This window comes from Diospyros lotus, chromosome 8 (genome assembly GCF_014633365.1).
Source record: "Diospyros lotus cultivar Yz01 chromosome 8, ASM1463336v1, whole genome shotgun sequence".
NCBI lineage: Eukaryota > Viridiplantae > Streptophyta > Magnoliopsida > Ericales > Ebenaceae > Diospyros > Diospyros lotus.
Genome location: NC_068345.1, coordinates 5,757,158 through 5,777,775, shown reverse-complemented (window position 1 = coordinate 5,777,775; position 20,618 = coordinate 5,757,158). Strand labels below are relative to the sequence as shown.

General features: G+C 39.1%; 2 protein-coding genes across 2 annotated transcripts; both read left to right on the top strand.

The window, feature by feature from the left end:
- Window positions 1-4,245: 4,245 nt before the first annotated feature.
- Window positions 4,246-7,454, top strand: LOC127807741 (uncharacterized). Its single transcript, XM_052345794.1, has 4 exons — window positions 4,246-4,455; window positions 4,504-5,082; window positions 5,214-5,532; window positions 7,387-7,454. The coding sequence occupies exons 1-4, from the start codon at window positions 4,246-4,248 to the stop codon at window positions 7,452-7,454; spliced, it is 1,176 nt and encodes a 391-aa protein (XP_052201754.1).
- A 12,299-nt stretch (window positions 7,455-19,753) lies between these two features.
- LOC127807740 (uncharacterized) lies at window positions 19,754-20,155 on the top strand. Its single transcript, XM_052345793.1, has one exon. The coding sequence runs from the start codon at window positions 19,754-19,756 to the stop codon at window positions 20,153-20,155; it is 402 nt and encodes a 133-aa protein (XP_052201753.1).
- Window positions 20,156-20,618: the final 463 nt, after the last annotated feature.

Here is a 20,618-nt window from a genome sequence, read left to right as displayed (position 1 = left end):
TACAGGTATTCCTAACAACCCTGATTTATTACTGCAATTCAAGTTGGGGGGTGTAAGGTCTAGTCATGAATCATCTGGTTTATATTTAACTGTGAGTTTGTAATTACTAGTTTGTAGTCTTGTGGGAATTGATTATCTTTATCTGCTCTTATAAAAAAATAAAAAAATAAATTATTATGTGTTTTAAATAATGCTATTCCTAAAGCTTTAAAGTTATGCACTGATAGCCGGTTAAGTTTGCAATACAAAACATGAATGCATTGATTTCTCATTTGAAAACGTTTATGCATGAGAATAAGTAATTTACATTCATCAGGGATTCAAAATTTAAAAATTGATTATCGGTCATAAAGTCAAAGGTAACGGTAATTAGCTGATTAGTACACTGTATGATCCCTCAACAGAAGTGGAGACTATTACCCAAGTGAGTGTTTGAGCCTAATAACCGTTAATTCTAAGTGAAATAACACTTACTCTAAATATGCTTTATTGTTTATCTTATCTTTTCAATGGCTTCAAAACATCAATTTGCTTTGAATGTCTAGTATGATAGCGGATAAGTTTGACTGGTTTCAAACTCTGAATTAGATGACTGAGTATCATCGTTTTGTAGAAGCATGATAGAGGGATCAATTTCTTTCATTTTGAGCCTATTTTTTTTTTTCTTTTCTTTAAATCAACCTCTTGTTAGCCCATTTGAGCCATTTGTAGTACAACTTCTTTTGTTACCCTTGTTTAACCCATAACCATATGAATTTTATCCAATCTGGTGTGATTTTGGGAATTAGTCTGTTTATCTATTTTCATATTTAAAAAGAAAAAGAAAAAAAAAGAAAAAAAAAAGAAAAAAAAAGTGAAAAAAAGGGGGCAAATTCTCTTAGTTATTCAGCATAACTGTTTCAAAATGAATGCTAAAAAAAAAAAAAAAAAAAAAAAAAAAAAATTCCCGACACACCCTTTGCACACTCTACCTTTTCTTTGACAACCCGTATTAACCTTATAGCCCCATTACAACCCAGTCTGGTCCCTTTTAATGCTATAAATCATGTGATCTCAGAATTCGAGTTTGGAGTAGGGAATCATGTTTAAATTCAGAAGTTACTCATCTAGAGCATTATTCCAATCATGAAGCTATGTCAATTTCCTTATTCTTTCATGAAAATACGTTCCTTGTATTTGGGATGGCACCGAGTTTTGAACTTGTTCTGCATTTACTCTTATAACGGTGCACCCCCTTGTGTGTACACTTGAGGAATCCTTTTTATTGGAGAGAAAATCTATAGTGAGATTTGAAGTCAAAACTTCGAGGAAGTAAGTCTGTGTGTTGGTTATCCTAATTTCCATTTCTGAGATTGTATGACCTTTAACCAAAAATCTGATTTAGAATGCTAAATTATTTATTTAATTTTATGCATTTCGATTTCGAATTTGAAATTTTTACATTCATACAGTTATTGTGAATAAAGTTTGGCAGGTGTATAATCTGATTGCTAAGGGACTAGCAATGTTTAAGTTGGGGGGTATGATTAGTGGTTAATTTTATAAAAATTTTGTTATAATTATATCCTTCTTTTGATCTTAAAAATAGTTTAAATTAGATATTAATATATATTTTATGGTTATATGCAAGTTTAAATTGAAAAATGAATGAAATGAAATTTTAAAGTAAAATTTAATAATAATAATAATAATATATAAAATTATATATAATACATGTAATATATATAATATAATATAATATATATATATATATATGTGCCATGTGTAATACATATATATAATATATAATTTATTAATAATATTAAATTATTTTTATTTTTTTTAGGCATGAAGAATTCAAGTCCATGAAGAAATCAAACCCATGGAGAAATCAAGCCCATGAAGAATTCAAGTCCATGAAGAAATCAAGCACATGAAAAATTAAAGTCCATGAAGAATTTAAGCCCATGAAGAATTAAAGCCCAATTTGAGCAACCCATGGAAGATATTATTTGGAGAAGGCCCAAGAATTATTTTTAATCCTAATGAAGATTAAAAATCAATTTATAGAAATCTATTTTTATTTTTTATGTGAGAGCTTTATTAGGTGTGTTTTTTTAGCTAAAATCCACTTAACTATTAGGTGGATATTATAGCTAAAATCCATTTAACTTTATGAATGCTTTATTAGGTATGTATTTTAGCTAAAATCCATTTAATATTAGGTGTGTATTATAGCTAAAATCCATTTAACTTTAAGTGTGTGAGTGCCCATTAGATATAATTATGTCTAGTTGAATAATTGAAATTGTGTGGTTTGTATTGCATCTTGTGGCCTATAAATAGATCACTTGATTGCATTTGTAAGTGTGATTATTATTCTTGAATCAAAGTTTAGTTGTTTCCTTATAATTCTCTCTTTGAGAATTGTTCTTGTTCTTTCCCCTTTTCTTTAGTATTCTCTCTTGTGATTTTACTTCCTTCCTTTCTTCTTTTAAATTCTTATGTCATTTATTATTACTTTATTATTCACCGCCTAAATGGCCGGTTAATTTGTGCCTTTAAATTTCTGCAATTTTCATTCTTGTCATTTAATTGTTCACCGCCTAAATGGACGGTTAGTTTCTTGCCTTTAAATTCTTGCAATTTTAATTCTTGTATTTTAATTATCTACCGCCTAAATGGCCGGTTAGTTTCTTCTATTTTAATTCCTGTCATTTAAATTCTGTTATTTAAATTATGTCATTTAAATTGTTGTCAATTAATTTAATAGAGATGAGTAGCTAAATCTAATCTTGGGTTAAGGCAAGGACAGTGTCTAACGCCAATGATTCCCAAAGAAAGCTACGCTTTAAATGAGTAACATTGGTTTAAACTTCAATATGAGTGTGTTTTGATTATTGAAAAATCACTAGGTTTGGATTGGAGCGTAAGCCTAACTTAGAGCTTTCATGTCACGCATGAGAGTTACTAGAACTGGAAACGCTATCATACCCAAACCCGGATGATTAATTTAGTTGTTTTGTGTATTAATTGTAATTGAATTTATGGTAGTTTCTTAAATTAGAATCCCGCATATCATGTATGGGGATTGCTTAAACTAGAGCTATCATTATCTTTAATTGCATTTAATAACAAATCCTCATATCTGAAATTAAATTAATGTTGCTAATCTTTTATGCTAATATTTGGGAATCAACGGGTTGGCACTGAAATTGTCTTAACTCAAGTACTTTCCAATTTCATATTCTCACGTTTAGTATTTATTTCAACTTCTGTCTTGCTTTATTTTCTAGTATTTGTTATCTAAAAAATCATAAAAAATCATGTTATCAATCCATCTAAATGCGTGTGCGTGTGTGTGACATTCTTTTTTTTCTTTTGCCATAAATAAATCTCTCAGTGGACGACCTGGACTTATCCAGAAAGTATAAATTTAAATTTGAACTACAACTGCACTCGTACACTGACGAGTATAAACCTCTCGCCTAAATAAATAAATAAAATATAAAATTTTTATTGTGTTTTGTTTTGTGTTTTAATTGCAGGGTGAGAGTGCAGTCAGATGTCGCCCCAGAGTGTAGCCGTAATTCCCCAAGGGCAATGATGGAATAATGTTAGGCTTATCCTGCAGAGGTTCGGGATTTGACTAGGATTCCATGCCGGGTCATTGGGCCAGGGAAGTTACACTAGGACAAAAATGTTGTTTATGTTATTGCATCATGCATATATATATATATATGTTTTGGATCCTCACTAGAAGTTCCATCTTCTAATGGGTTATGCCCTTGGAACATTCGAAGTTCCAGTTTAGACTTGCAGCTTAGGTAAGGAGTAGGTTGAGATGAGACAGCACGTGAAGGCGTGGTCGATGGATTCAGCGAGTTGATTTGGATATGTTTTAGCTTATGCTTTATTGATGATTAGTCTTGGTAGAATGTTTATGGAATCTTCATGTATGTTATATTTGAGAATATGATGTAATATATATAAGGTGAATTCAGGTATGTGCCATATCAGGTTTCGATTATCGCTTCCGCATATTGTAAATGATTTGCTGGGGGTTTTGTTTGGAATTTGGTACTTAAGGTTTAAATTATGTACCGAGAAAGAAAGAAAAAATAATTTATGTATATTTTGGGCCCCAGCATAGTGACACGCTCTGTAAGAGAAAAGCGGAGTGTTACAAGAGTTAAGGGTATTTTTAGTTAATAGATGTGTGACTATGTAAGAATTGGACTCTAAAAATGTTAGTTGTGCAAGAAAATGAGTGCTCATCGAGGAAGGCCATCGACCCGAAGCTTAGGCCGTGGCCAACCTGCACCCACACCTGCACCTGTGTCTGATACTTTGGGGGAGTCCAATGGAGGGCTGCGACAAGAGATGGATGAGGTGCATGAAGGTTTAGCAGGGATACAGAGGACGATTGAGATGCTTGCTACCAATCAAGTGAGGAATGATCAGGGACAGGAACAAGTACAATAGGAGGCCGAGAATAATCATGGTCAAGTGTCCAATCCATAGGTTCAAGGGTTGGAGAGCAATGCGGGAGGCCAACTATTGAAGAATTTTATGGCGCTTCGACCTCCTGAATTCTATGGAGGTATCAATGTCTTGGCAGCGAAAAATTGGATGTTATCCGTCGAGAAGCACCTTCGGACTATGGGGTGTAGCAATGCACAACGGGTGCAATTTGCCACCTTCATTTTGAGAGGAGATGCTGAAAGATGGTGGGAAAGCGCTCGTCAGAGGTTCATAGGTAGGGAACCCTCTTGGGTTGAATTTCAAGAAGCATTTAATGGGCAATTTTTCCCCGACTGGATTCGAGAGCAGAAGACATATGAGTTTATTGAGCTAGTGCAAGGAAGTAAGTCAATGGCTCAGTATGAGACTGAGTTCATTTTCTTAGCCAGATTTGCTCTAGAATTGGTGTCGACTGAAGCGAAGAAAACTGCAAAATTCCAGAAGGGTCTACGAGCTGACATTCGACATGCATTAGCTGGAGCAAGGATTTTGGATTACTTAACTGTGGTACAGAGAGCTTACGTCATTGAACGAGACAAGATTGAACTAGGGAATGGACAACGATGCATAAAGGAACAGGCAATAAGAAGAGAAAGTGGGAAGCACGTCCATCAAGCGAGATGATAAAAGTTTCGCCATGTGGTAATTGTGGCAAAAGACATTAGGAACCATGTCGCTTCGGTAGTGGAGTTTGCTATTTGTGTGGACAGGCAAGGCACATGCGAAGAGAATGTCCTCGTAGTCAAGATAAGGCAATGGCTAACATAGAAGTGAAGTGCTTTCGATGTGGACAGAAGGGTCACCTAGCAAATAATTGTTCGCAATTGGCCCAGCCTCAGTACGAAGGACAAAGATTTAGAGGACAGGGACCCCAGCTTAACCAGAGGCTAGCAGCACCTAGGGCACAAGAAGTAGTCCCACAGATGATGATGCCACAGCACCCTGCTGCTGCAGATAAACCCCGTATGCAAGGAAAGGTGTTTGCCCTAACAGCAACAAATGCAAAGCAAGGGAACGAGATAATTCAAGGTATTCTCTCTTTATATGATGTAGATGTGTGTGTGCTTTTTGATACCGGCTCTACGTATTCTTTTATTGCATCGCATGTGATATGTCATGTTCCCTTCCCTAGAACTATTTTACCATATTACCTGGTTGTGTCTACACCTGGGGATGTGGTGTTAGTAGGGAATGAGATACTCCAGAATTGTGAGATTAAGGTGTATGATAAGAAATGTCCTGGCAACTTAGTGGTGTTGGGCATTGTAATACCCGGGAATGATTTGAGGTCATAAATAATATTTAATGAAGGGCATAAATGGAATTTTTGGAAAAATGAGGCTATACAGTACACTATCGCAGCTTTAGACGACCGAATTAGTCGGAGGGAGTACCCTGGACCTTAGATAGCCAAGGAAAATGGTGTAGCATCAACGAGTAATACGAGTTATGATTTTTAGTGGTGAAAGAAATTAGATCGAGAACAGTTTTCAATATAGCTATTGATCGGTCTGAGAAAATCGAATCGACGTAGGGATCATCTGAAAATTCAATGGAGTGTGTCAATGACCTATATTTTATGTATAGAACAACCCTTAAGTGATTTCGGGTTGAAAACGAATGGATTTAAGGTCAAAACGATCAATCGAGCCTAAGTGCAATTTTTTAAATTTGCCTGAGGGAGGTCAAAACGGTAATTTTTTGGGAGTTTCGATGTTCAAATGAGAAGTACAAAGCTGTGGGCCTTAGTGATATAGTTGGATTTATCAGGGGTGTTATGGAGAGGGCAGAAATGTCATTTGAACAAAATTGGGGACCAAAGTGTAATAAATGAAACTTGTGGTGTGAACATAATCGACCGCCACAATCAAACCGCACATGGAGGCTGAAACCGGCGATGGGACGACCAAGATGACCTGGGGAAGGTGGTATACGGCCGTGCACTACAAGAGGTTTGATTTTTTCCGGCGGTTAAAAACCTGCCGGAAAAAGCAAAAAAACCGCCGGGAAAACTTTTACCGGCGGTAATTTTATCCGTCGGAAATACGTCCGTCGGAAAATATTACCGGCGGTTTTCAACCGCCGCGAAAAAAAATTACCGACGGTTTAGTCAAACCGCCGGTAAAAATAATAATTCCCGGCGGTTACTAAAATCTGCCGGCAAAGTTTTTTATTTACCGGCGGCTTAAAACCGCCGGTAAATTAAAACCTTTGCCGGCGGTTAAAAAACCGCCGGTAAAACATTATTACCGGCGGTTTAAAACCGCCGGCAAATTTTTTATACCGGCGGTTTATAAAACCGCCGGTAAAGCCGGCTATTTTAAAAAAACTGCCGACGGTTTAAAACCGCCGGTAATAATATCATTACCGGCGGTTTTTAAACCGCCGGCAAAAGTGTTCACAACGATAAACCAAAAAACCCACCGACGATACTAAAAAATTTTTTTTTACAACCTGTGTGCTTGTATAACATTAATCAAATGCAATCAAAACCTGTATAACAAAAAATCACCAACAATTTTAAAAGATTCACCGACTACACACAACTAGTATAACAATTGTATAATAGATCTATATAAATACCATTACAATTTCAAAAGATCAATCTTGTCACGTCTCATTACTATTCCATTTTTGTACATACAAATCAACCCTTAAACTAAAACATGTCCAAGTGACCTCAAATAACCCTTGACTACACCACCATGCTGCTTCAACCAAAATTGCATATTATATTTTTTCGATCTGCATTGAAAAACAATAAATCTATAAGTATGTGCATTAACTATGAAATTGCATAAAACATGTTCAAAATTGCATAACTATATACAAAAACACTTACATCTGAAACCCTCCATGGTATTGTAGTTTTACTGTTATTAGCATCCCTCAAGACACGCATCCCAGAAAATTGTCGAGGCAATGGATATAAAGGTTTCAGCACTTTCTGAATACTAATTTCAACAAATTCATTACCTAGCTCTACTCCCCCTACAGATTTGGTGGAATCAATGGATACAATGATTGCCTCAGCAACAATATGGCGAGGTATTCGTCCATTCATCAAGTGAACAAATTCACTAATCTGTCATATCATACAAAATAATAAGAATTACTTAGTATATAATATCATGAGTATCCATGAGAATGATAACAAAGCAAGGTGTTCTTTTATTATTTTTTCATATTAATTTGGTATCTTTTGGTATGAATTTTGCGTGACAACAAGACATAAAACCATTTCTTAACGTAGATACTAAACTTCCACTTCCTAATCTAACATGTAACATAAAACTTGCAACATCAAGAAACTATCCTGCAAGCAGTCAGAATTATTTGCCCATCATGGCTCCTTGTCATTTCTACCGGCTATCATCGGTTATTTGACTTTTTAAAGTTGAAAATTGACCTGTTAATTAATTTTATTTTATATTATTAAAATCATAGAATACACATACAATCTAAATTGTTCTTTATTCTTTAACATTAATATATTAATAATATTTATTAAGCTTAACATTAATCAATCAATCTGGAGCCTAACGCTATAAGGCAACAGTTTGGATTTGGAATGCTTATCCTTGGGAAGATCATAAAAATGGAAGCCAATATGGCTACAACAATTCTAGTAAGAGCTTTCTTCCATGTTAATAATAATGTTAACAATCATCAAATAAAACTAAGCAAATTTCCAGAATGCTTTGGCCCAATCCAAATTAATTAAGCACAGTTAAGTCTTGTTAGATCACGGCTTTAACAAGGGCTTCCTCTCTTACCAAAAGACAATACACAATTGTGAGAGATAGTTATCAGTGTGAAAAGAATGCTGCCAAAAAATCATGCTAGCTGAAGTTACTTACAATAAAGAACATGTTGCACAGAAATGGTCATTAGTTCAGTTCCCAGCTGGAGACACAACTAGGACATGAATGTGAGGTTTTGATGATGAGCTCACGTGTTGGTGTTGGGTTGCTTATTTGTTAATGTATTTCCATCTAAGTAATATAAGTATGTTTGTTGTTTGTTAATTATGTATTTGCAACCTATTGTTATCTTTGTTATTTGTTAATGAATCTCCAATTGTGCTTCAAGGTTCTAGAATAACTGATCAATCTAGGAGTGAAGTTATTAGTTATTTATGTTCTTGCCTTCTCTCTTCTCTTGGCTTGCCATCTGTTTTATGTTCTATTTATTGTCTTTACGATACCATTAAAGAAGAATGCTCATGGAACAATGAGCAGAGATCCTGCTTTATTCAACCATTTGTAGATTTCATGTCTTATCCCCACATGTTGTCTTCTTGCTAACATGTTCATCCTTTTGATACCTCATTTGTGCAGCTCAAAACTTTTGACTGATCATTAAGCATATTATTGCTCTTCCTCAATTGATTGCAGCTTTGAGTTGATTAAATGTTGAGATCAAGGTTAGAGAAGTTATTCATCATTGCAAATGCAACACCTTTTGTAGCATTTATCTAGAATTCATGTTTGTTTGATTAGACAAGTTTTATGCCAGATTCATGATCAAAGCTCAGTTTTGCTATTACACGTGAAACCAGGGGATCAGAGATGCCTCAGAGATAACCAGTGGAGCAAGATCAGAGATGTCAACAAGACGAGCCAAGGAGGAAGAAATGGCTTGGAGGTTAAGCGAAGTGGGAGAGCAGCTGGAAGCAAGTAAAGCCAATGAAATGCAGCTGAAGGGGAAGCTGGAAGCTGTGGAAGGGGCCAAGGAGGCACTGGAAGCTGAAATGAAGAAACTGAGAGTGCGGCAGAGCAGTGGAGAAAAGTGATCGATGTTGTAGCTGCAGTGCTTACTGAAGGAGTAGAGATGAATGGGAGACGGATATCTGAGAGATGCGGATCCATGAATAAGCACCACGGCAACATGTTCAAGCCATCGACTGGCGGGTACACAAGCTTTGTTGGTTCTCCCAGCCTCGGTGACGATACAAATTATGGTTTTGGGAGCAGAAAGAGGAAAAGCTATGGTATTAGAATGTTTAGGGACTTGTGGAAGAAGAGGGGCCAGAAATAATAACAATCTCTCATTGTTAATGGGAAATCTCTCTTCTTTGCTATGTAGTAGTCTTCTCTGCTAGTGTAATGGTGATTGATAAATCAGTTTGCGTTTATATTGGTTTGGCCTCTTGGGTCATCATCATCATGTACACAAACACTATTATTAAGCTTTAGATCCTCAAAGCTGGCCTTGTTATGCTGCTCTATCAGGTTTGATTAAGTTGTGAAGGCCACTTTATGGCACATGGACTTCCCCCAACTGTAATCCTGAAAGAAATGGCTCACTGTTGTGTCAACTGTGATCAAGGGAAAATGAACAACTATATGAGTTGATTATGTTTACTGTAGTACCACGTTATTGTGCTAAATATAATACCAATCATATGCTAATAAACGTTCATACAAGATAAGTTGGTGGCATCATACAATTAAAACATCATCTATAGTTCTAATATACATATTGAGTTTGATGATCACATTCTGGTACTGATAATCCACAAATTTCAAGCATCTAATCTATTTGATAGCGAATTACCTCTAAATGATGATCACATTCTGGTACTGATAATCCAGCGCATTCAACTTCGGGTGATGGTGTGCTTGCATGTGTAGCAGAAGCACTAGCATATGAGGATGGCTATATTTCAAAATAGTTTAGTTAATATATATAGTAAACATGTAATTTTAAATCAAATGCACTAATGAACGACATACCTGTCTCGGTTGTGGTATATTGTCTGGAGCTGGTGGTATATGTCTAATTACCTCAAGTATTGCACGAACTTGCATTTGAACTTGACTTTGGATTTGAACTTGAAATTTTTCTTCTAGCTCGGCAGTAATTTGGGCACGCATTTGGTCATACTGCTCTTGAGGCACTTGATATTGTTGTTTTTGTCTAACCTTAGTTGGGCATGTTCCAAGTCCTCCCATCCTTACCCTGCCATGCCCATCTTTGCCTAGTATTTGAGTAAAGACATCTTCTAGCGAATCTGGAGTTTGTTCATCTGTGGGTATTTGTGACAACCTTTCATCCATTTGTTCCTCAAAAAACATTTCACAAGTTAGTTACATAAGTCGACAAGTTAAAAAAACAAAATATATCTACAAATTTCAAATTTTAGAAATACATACGATTATATATGAAGATGTAGAATCTACTATCTCTCCGCTCTTTTTGGTGTGTGTCTTTTTAAAAAGCTTGATTCTATCTGGCTCATCTCCACTTTCAATAGTCATCTAAAAACATATATAAGATATGAAATATATTAAATGTTTAAAGTTTAGGCATTACTAATTAAATTATCAATAAATATATATAACTAATATCCATTCTATTCTTACCTGGTGTCTAACCTGAGGATGTGATCGCCTACCGCTAGTGTGACCCATCTTTTGCTTATCTCGATTGGCACGATTTGTCACACTACGTTCCTACTTGTAATATGATATTAGAACTAAGCATAGAGAATCCATCTGATATATCTACCCATACATAAATCATACATACCTGTGTTTACCCCAATTCCAATCACCACTTCTCTGGTTGCATGTGCGACTGATCAGTGAGCGAGGGAGGGCGAGGCCGAGGGCGATAGCGCCTGAGAGTGAGCGAGGGAGGGCGAGGCCGAGGGCGATAGAGCCTGAGAGTGAGCGAGGGAGGGCGAGGCCGAGGGCGAGGCCGACTGAGAGTGAGCGAGGGAGGGCGAGGCCGACTGAGAGTGAGCGAGGGAAGGCGAGCCGAGGCAAGCGAGCGAGGGAGGGCGAGGCGAGGCGAGGCGAGCGAGAGAGCGAGGGAGGGCGAGGCAAGGCGAGCGAGGGAGGGAAGGCGAGGCGAGCGAGGGAGATCGAAGGAGAGAACCGGTTAGGGTTTGCAGGGGGGTATTTTGGAAGAAATCGAAGGGGTTAAGGACGCGCGCGGGGATTATACAGATACTATCCCCGGCGGTTTTAAAACCGCCGGTGAAGGGAAAACATAACCGGCGGTTTAAAAACCGCTGGTTATTGTCAACATCACCGGCGGTTTTATAAAACCGTCGGAGATGTGCATGCTATAACCGGCGGTTTTATAAACCGCCGATCATGTTGACTCCATAACCGGCGGTTTTAAAAACCGCCGGTAATGCTAACGTTTTCCAGGCAGTTTTTAAAACCGCCGGTAATGGTAACGTTTTCCCGACACTTCCTAAAATCGCCAGGAAAACTTCGCCGGCAATACCACTTTTCCCTGTAGTGGTGGGAAGCTTGGAGGGCAAGCCTCGGCCGGTAATTGGCCGAGAAATGGCCGGAATTTGGCTATAAAATGGGGGCTGAAACTTTAAGATTTTGGCATCAAAATTTGTCGAGTTTGAGGAAGAATCGAAGGTAAGGGATAGGGGGCTTTTGCTCCTTGGTATGAGGGCTTCGTTTCTGGAGTTTTTTGGATCGATTGGAGTTCATTTGGAGCTGTTTCAAGCGTCACCGGAAAACCCTAGGCGGATCGTCTCCGCCAACCTGCAACTGGCGATTTGGAGCACTTCTCGGTGGCCTTTCGGCCTGAAACATGCCCCATCGTGATCGACATAGAGTGGGCTTGAAGGGGGTATGTTCAAATCGGTCATCGGATGAGCTGTCGCCGGCTGAAAATCGGAGAAGAAGGTGGCGCGTGAGCTGCACGCGTCACACTTCACGCGCTGGGCGCGTGAGAAGGGGTATTTTGGTAATTTTTTTGCCAGTATTTTTCTTTAATTATTTTAGGAATTATTGTGTTGAAATATTTTGGAAAATGTCTGATGAGATAATTATTTTTGAATTATCGAGGTGAAAAATATGAGAAAAATAGAGGAAATTATGGAAAAATTTAGGAAAATGGATTTTAATGTTTCCTTAATTGAATATGGTGTTTAGGAAGTATTGTTGCTTGAGGTTGAGTGTAAGTTCAAGTGATTGCGACTTGGCACACAAATCGAGGCAGTGCACGAGGATCGGGGCAATCCGAATATGTTCGAGGTGAATGGTCTGACTCTAGTTTTACCTTTGTTTTAGATATGTCTTGGTGTGAATGTAGTGAGTTCAGGTGAACAAGTGACACAGTAGGGCACTCGAAACCAGAACTCAGGATGCTATGCTTATGCGTTTTATTCATGTATATATGGCATCATTTGTCATGTGGTATATTGCATCAACTGTTTTTACTTGCAAAAGAGTCTGTGCATGGCGTGTGATTTTCATATTATCGGGGTATTGATTTTCGTGTCGTTATTGGGTCCGTATGGGACGGGATGGGGTCTTCTTGAGAATGGGACAAGGTTAATCCTGGTGAACGAGTGACACGGTAGGGAACTCGAGAGATTAAGTATGTCGCGGCAAGGTCAACCCCAATGGTGTGTGGAAGGTGCTTTCCACGGGAGGTTGAGTATGTCAGGGAGATTTCTCAAGTTAGACATGTTGCATGTTGTCGTTTTGTCTGTGTATGCCATGCTCGTATGTTTTTCATGCATTATGTAAACTGATTCATGCCATCACTTAGATGTTTTGTCATCTAACTTGGGTTATGCCTCTAAAACGTTCAATGTTCCAGCCAAGGATTGCTATGAGGGCAAGGACATGGCCGGTTGAAGGTCAATGGTACTTAGATTGATAGTCATTGAAACCTTTTGGGGTTTTAGTATGTATTTCAGCTTGTGTATGAATAGTTGTATGATAACGTTGTTATCATTTGGTCATTTGTATTACATATTTTGTTATGGAAATACTATGTAAGAACCTCGGTGTTTGATGTTAATGTATCTGCTGTGTTATGATATGTCTCGTTTAGTTGTTAAGATTATTGATCTTGTTAAGTTAAACGGGAAAGACTGGGGTTTTCGGGATCCTGTGTGTGCATGTGAAGGTTGTTCATGAAGCACCGCGCATGGTGATGAAATTGAAAAAAAAAAAAAAAAAAAAAGATTCCCGAAAATACCCTTATAGTGACACGTCCGGTGAGGCGGGGTGTTACAGGCATCAAGGACTTTGATCTTATTCTAGGTATGGATTAGTTATCTCGACACTATGCTAAGGTGGATTGTCGAAGAAAGGTGATTTATTTTGAGTTGCCCCAACAATAAGTTATTGTGTATAGGGGTATTAAGCCGATGAGTTCAATCCCAATGGTCTCAATAATGAAGGCAGAAAGGTTGGTACGACACGATTGTGAGGCGTACCTTGCCTTTGTAACCACCGATGGGAACAGTAAGGCAAAGTTATTGGAGCTTCTGATAGTTTGTGAGTTCCCTGACGTGTTCCCAGATGAATTGCCAGGATACCCACCTCAAAGAGAGGTGGAATTCTCTATTGACCTGGTATCAGGCACCCAACCCATTTCAAAAGCTCTCTATAGAATGGCCCCGAATGAATTGAAAGAGTTAAAGACTCAGCTGCAAGAGTTGATTGATAAGGGGTTCATTCATCTTAGTGCATCACCATAGGGTGCTCTGGTATTGTTTGTACGGAAAAATGATGGATCCTTGAGACTGTGTATCGATTATCACCAGTTAAATCAAGTGACAATAAAGAACAAATACCCATTGCCACGTGTGGATGATTTGCTAGATCAACTTCGAGAGGCATCAGTATTCTCAAAAATTGATTTGAAGTCTGGTTATCACCAAGTGCGCATTAGAGAAAGAGATGTGCAGAAAACAGCTTTCAAAACTTGCTACGAGCATTATGACTTCGTGGTGATGCCATTCGGATTAATTAATGCCCGACAATTTTCATGGATCTTATGAATCGGGTCTTTAAGGAATATCTAAACTGTTTCGTAATTGTCTTTATCGATGATATTTTGATTTACTCACCGAGTCTAGAGGAGCATAAGATCCATCTCAAATTAGTCTTATAGAGACTTAGGGAGAAGCAATTGTATGCCAAACTTAGCAAGTGTGACTTTTGGCAATTGCAAGTGGGATTTCTGGGCCATGTAGTCTCTGGAGAGGGTATTTCAGTTGACCCCAAAAAGATTAAGCCTGTAATGGATTTGGCCAAGGCCTTCGGCAGTGACTGGAATTTGTAGTTTTTTGGTCTTGGCTGGCTATTATCGAAGATTTATAGAGGGCTTTGCCCGTTTAGCTGCTCCCATGACTAAATTGATTCAGAAGGGGGTGAAGTTTGAGTGGGGTGAGACATATGAATCCAGCTTCCAAGAATTAAAGCAAAGATTGACTACCACTCCGGTGTTAGCTATCCCTAGGAGTGGGGAGAAATTTTCCATATATAGTAATGCCTCACATTCAGGATTGGGATGTGTGCTGATGCAAGATGGTCGTGTAATTGCCTATGTCTTGCAACAATTGAAAAAGCACGAAACGAACTACCTAACACACGACTTGGAATTGGCGGCTGTGGTATTCGTACTAAAAATTTGGAGGCACTACCTATATGGTGAGAAGGTGGACATTTATACGAACCATAAAAGCTTAAAGTATCTTTTCTCCCATAAGGAATTGAATACGGTGGGTAGAGTTATTTAAGGACTACGATTGTAACATTTTATATCACCCAGGAAAGACCAATGTAGTGGCTAATGCTTTGAGTCGACATGGAGCATCAATTACAACTATGATGGTGCAAGAATGGTTATTGTTGGAGCAACTGAATGGTTTATCTATCTCTCCATCTGAGGAAAGACCAATCATGTTTTGCGATTATATGAAGTTGTAATCGGAATTGATTGAACAGATTCAGGTCCAACAGTATATTGATGAGAAGCTAGCCAAAGTTTTAGCCAACAGGGAGAAATTCGAGGCTGTGGGTTACAGCCAGAGGGGCGACGGACTATTACTATTTTGAGGTTGGATTTGTGTACTGGAGAACGAAGAATTGAGATAAGAAATTCTAACTGAAGCGCATAAAGTCCGTTATACCATTCACCCGGGCACTACAAAAATGTATTAGAATTTGCGGCGACAATTTTGGCAGGATGGTATGAAGAAGGACGTGGCCAAGTTTGTCTCACAATGCTTGGTGTGCCAGCAAGTGAAAGTAGAACATCAGAAGCCCACCGGTTTGTTACACTCACTGCCAATCCCAGAATGGAAATGGGATCACATTGCTATGGATTTTATCACAGGATTGCCTAGAACTTCAAAAGGGTAAGATGCAATATGGGTAATAGTAGACTGATTAATGAAGTCAGCCCACTTCTTACCAATTAAGAAGACATTTCCCTTAAAGCGGTTGGCTAAGCTGTATATTGAAGATGTAGTAAGGTTGCATGGAATCCAAACCAGTATTGTCTTAGACCACGTGTAATACCCAATGTTTAATATTAAAAGTATCTTCAGAAGTTACGAGGTCAAAATTGGTATTTACCATAATTTCGGGCCTACGTGTATTATTTAAAATGCAACAGAAGGGTGAAGGACTATGTCAAGCAAGCCAAAGAAGATAAAATTGTCCAAATAAGCGATATTCGACAAAATCAAGAGATTTTCAAAGGTTTGAGGGCGAAAACACGTGATTAGGGGCGTCCGGGCAAAAGTGCAAATTTTTATAAAATGCCCGAGGGAGATTGAAACGACGAATTTTCTAGATGTTCATGAGGGAAATGAATAGTTTACACCTTGAGGGCAGTCAAGGAATTAACAAGAAGTCGAGGGGCATCAAGGTTTGGAATGAAATTCAATTGGAAGATTGTTGGGGGCTAAAATGCAAAAAAATAAAAGTTTCAAGTGGGAAACTAATCAGCCGCCTGTGGCCGTCGGCAGCCGCCTCTGGAGGCGTCGGGAAGCTCGCCCGGAGACTCTAGGGTAGTCTCCAGGTGATGATTAAACCATTGGAGCATGCCATTGGTCGGAGAAAGCATAGAAGTGATCGGTATTAATGGCGGAGGTGACCATCAATTCGGTCGAATTTTTTGAAGGCTATAGCTTGTGATTTAGAGCTTTTCAATTAGTTTGGAGGCTAGATTTGGGCTTAAGGGATAAGAACGAGCAAGATATGGTGGGGAATCGGGTCGAGAATGGGTATAAAATGGGTAGATGGCCGAGAGTTTGAAATTCAAATCGAGCGAAATTTCTCCCATTTTGGTAAAAATCAAGCAAACATATTAGAGGGATTTTGTTCCTTGAGTTGTAAGGATCATTTCTGGAGAGTTTCGAAGAGTTTCATGTATGTTTGATAGGATTTCAGTGAGTTGGCTAGAAAAGCGAGGGCTGCCGAACCACGACCTGTAATCAGGTTTTAAACCCCCTTCCGGTGACTTTTTTCGACGGGTAAAGGGTCCATTGAGGTCACCTCATCGAGATCTTCAAGGCCCCATAATTGTTTTGGACAAAGGAAGTTGCCGGAAAGCCACCGTGGCTGAAGAAGAAGACCGGAGAAGGCAATGACGCATGTGCACGCGCGGACTCCAGTCGCACCTACGCGCCAACGTGTGAGGGCGCGTGAAACCCAGGTTTTCCTTGATTTTAATTTTATAAAAATTATAAAATTGGGTGTTTGGTATTTATTATGATTTTTCGAGAGGGAGAAATGTTTGAAAAATAGGAAAAATGAAGGAAAAATAGAAATATTGATTTCTAAGGTCTTAAATAGTAAATATGAGACGATTGGGCTGTGGAAAGGAAGGATCGCACGATTTTTGAGATGTGACATTTTTTTAGGCGAAAATCGATCTTTTCCGAATTGAGGTGAGTGGTTTGATTCTAGGTTTACCTTGTCTTGAATGTGGGTTGGAGTGTGTGTAGTGGGTTTTGGTGAGCGGTTCTACCCTCCCGAACGTAGGATATTAGTGATTGAATCAGTTCCAATGAGCGGTTATACCCTCTAGAACTTATGTTGTTTTGCACAAGCATTTTCTCTTATGTACCTATGGCATCTTTTCATATTGAACATGTGGTATATTGCATCAACTATTTTTACTTACAAAAGAGTCGGTGCCTGGCATGTAATTTTCATATCATTGGGGTGTCGATTTTCGTGTTGTTGTTGGGTCCGTATGGGACGAGATGGGGTTTTCTTGAGGATGGGACAAGGTCAATCCTTGTGAACGAGTGACACAGTAGGGCACTCAAGGGATTGAGTATGTCGCGACAATGTCAACCCCAACGGTGTATGGAAGGGATTTTCCACAGGAGGTTGAGTATGTTAGGAGATTTCTCAAGTTAGACGTGTTGCATTTAGTCGTGTGTTTGTATATGCCATGCTTATATGTTTGTCATGCATTATATAAACTGTTTCATGCCATCACTTAGATGTTTTATCATCTAATCTGGGTTATGCCCCTGGAACATTCAACATTCCAGCCAGGGACTGCTGCGAGGTCGAGGACATGGCCGGTGAGGCCAACGGTGTTTAGTTGAAGAATTATTGTATCATTTAAGAGAAGATAGTATTTATTTTGATATATGTACGAATGGTTGTATGATACTGCTCTTATCATTTTGTAACATTGTAATACATATTTCGGTATGGAAGCACCTTGTATGAAATTCGTGGTAGGCCACGACATTTTAATGTTAACTTTCCGCTGCGTTATATTATGTCTCGTCTAGTTTTTAAGTCTATTAGACTTGTTAGTTAGACAAGCAAGACTGGGGTTTCTCGAGATTTTTACCTGCATGTGAAGATTGTTCTTGAAATCACCGCGGGCGCCAGCCATTGTATGCGACAGGTGTTACATCTAGATGTGAAGATTGTGCACCATGGCGCTACGTGTGATGAACTTTAAAAAAAAAGGAATTTCCGGGGATTCCCTAATAGTGATGCGCCCGCATAAGGCGGGTTGTTACAATTGGTATTAGAGCCCTAGGTTAAAACCCTAGAATGGTTAGGCTAGGTTATTGAACTTAGCATGGTTAGAATTGTTAACCTAGAATAGGGTTATGGATTTTAAGTGGCATATGGAAACTTTAGGATCACATATTCGAGGTTTCTAAGAAAACATTTGTGTGTTATTAGCAAGCCATGGTAGACCAAGTGCTATTGTCACACTGGGCGAATAGGATTGAAGCTCATGGAAACTCGCAAGAGGAAGATATGAATGAGTTTCTGAATGCGAAGGAAGAAATCATTGACAATGTACCTCCAAGTTACAGACAATTTATAGATATGTCGGAGTACCAGATCAACTTTCTTATCAACCAGATGGAAAGGGAGTGGAAGACTTTTGCTCAATAGTTATGGTAGGACTGGGAATATGAATCCTTACACGAGCTTTGCACAAGGATACGGGATGAGCATGCGGAGCTGGACGAGGAAGCCATGGATGAGGAAGATCAGGAAGAAGGCGCTGCGAATCCCGAGGATGAAGTCATCAACATCAGTTCCGATGAGGAATCTCAGGAGGCTCAAGATGATGATGAAGGACCCCCGGTGGAGTCTGACAATGACGAGGATCACAAGGAGTCGTGGATCTGGAGGCCAAAGAATTATTGAAAAAGGTAGAAGATATAATTGAAGGAAGAAGAAATATATATATATATATAATATAATAAGATGTTATGCTTATTTTCTTTTGGTTGTGCTAAGCTATTATGTTTTGTGGGATACCGTTAAGAAATAAAGTTGTCCCTCCTTGTAAAGAAATGATATTGTCTTGTGTGTAACTTATTTCCGTGATTCACTTCAGATGGTGAATACACGAAGACTTCGAGATGCAGCCCACGATGGAAATGGGAAAAGAAAGGAAAATAATCCCGAAGATTAGGGTGATCGCAGGAATCACTCAGGAGAAAACAGAAGATATGTCGGGGAATAGAGCTCTAGTGAGGACCGGTTCGAGCGAATGGAGAGATTTTTAGAGAACATGTTGAGATACGTGAGTCGATAAGAGCCTACTCGGCACACGACTACAACACTAGAACGGTACCGACACTTGAGACCCCCTGTAGTCAAGGGAAGGATTGGTAATGATCCTAGCTCAACCGAGTATTGGCTTGAGCAGACAAAAATTACTTCAACACCTCCAATGCAGAGAGGATGAGAAAGTGTGGTGGGCAACCTATATGCTGGAGGAAGAAGCAAGTCGGTGGTGGCAGTCTACCGAGCATTCTATGATAAGGTCTCAACAAGAACGCGAGGAAGAAGATGAAGATGCACCAGTGTATACTTGGGCGGGATTCAAGGAAGAGTTTAATGCCAAGTACTTTCCCAAGAGCTGGAAGGAAGAAAGAATCTGGGAGTTTATGAGGCTTAAGCATACTGATGAGATGTCTGTGAATCAATAGGACAACCGATTCACTCAATTGATTAAGTACGTGCCTATGTACGAAACTGACGAGAGTCAGAAGGCACAGAAGTTTGTTTCAGGATTGCAAGTAAGTCTACAACAAGTTTTAAGCGGGTGGGACGTTGATACCTACAAAGAAGCGTTACACCTAGCTCTCACCATTGAGAGAAACCTGACGCGGGTGAAAATAATCAAAACTGAAGAAGGGAGCAAGGGCGATAAGCCGGGAAATTTAGCGGCTCAATCTAAGGACAAAGGGAAGTGCCCTCGATGTAAGAAGAAACACATTGGGAAAAGATGTATCATAAAATGCTATGGATGCGGCGAGGAAGGCCACATTGGACGAAACTGCCTGAAGATCAAAGGAACGCCCCAAGTTGGGTACCAGGGAAAGGTGGTGTGCTACAATTGCGGGCAACCAGGGCATATCTCGTGAGAGTGGCCAAAGAGACAAAAGATGGAGCCGCCGAGTGGAGAAGCACCGAATGTTCGTCCAAGCCGAGTGTACAATCTGACTTGTGAGGACGCAGAGGCCGATCCTGCAGTTATTGAAGGTACACTGTTCTTCTCAAATATTCCAGTTCATGCTTTAATAGACCTGGGTGCTACGTATTCGTTTGTTTTGCATGCATCAGTAGAAAGTCTAAAGCTAGAACCTAGGAAGTTGGGTTACCAAATGGTAATAGCTACGCCTATGGGTTCGACCCCAAAGACAGCAGTAGGATGCCAGGGTTGTAATCTTGATATGGGAGGGGAAAGTTTCAAGATAAATTTAGCCGTATTAGATATACAAGATTTTGACATAATCATAGGAATGGACTTCCTATCGATACATGAGGCTAAGGTGGATTACAAGAATAAGACAGTGAGCTTATGCAAACCTTGTGGAGAATGGATTT

What these genes read in the sequence shown, in the direction of transcription:
- LOC127807741 (XM_052345794.1), top strand. Translation starts at nt 4,246, where the DNA reads ATGAGTGCTCATCGAGGAAGGCCATCGACCCGAAGCTTAGGCCGTGGC. An exon ending in ATGATCAGGGACAGGAACAA is followed by an intron (nt 4,456 to 4,503) that starts GTACAATAGGAG and finishes TCCAATCCATAG; the next exon opens with GTTCAAGGGTTGGAGAGCAA. An exon ending in AGGGAACGAGATAATTCAAG is followed by an intron (nt 5,533 to 7,386) that starts GTATTCTCTCTT and finishes TACTGTTATTAG; the next exon opens with CATCCCTCAAGACACGCATC.
- LOC127807740 (XM_052345793.1), top strand. Translation starts at nt 19,754, where the DNA reads ATGTACGAAACTGACGAGAGTCAGAAGGCACAGAAGTTTGTTTCAGGA.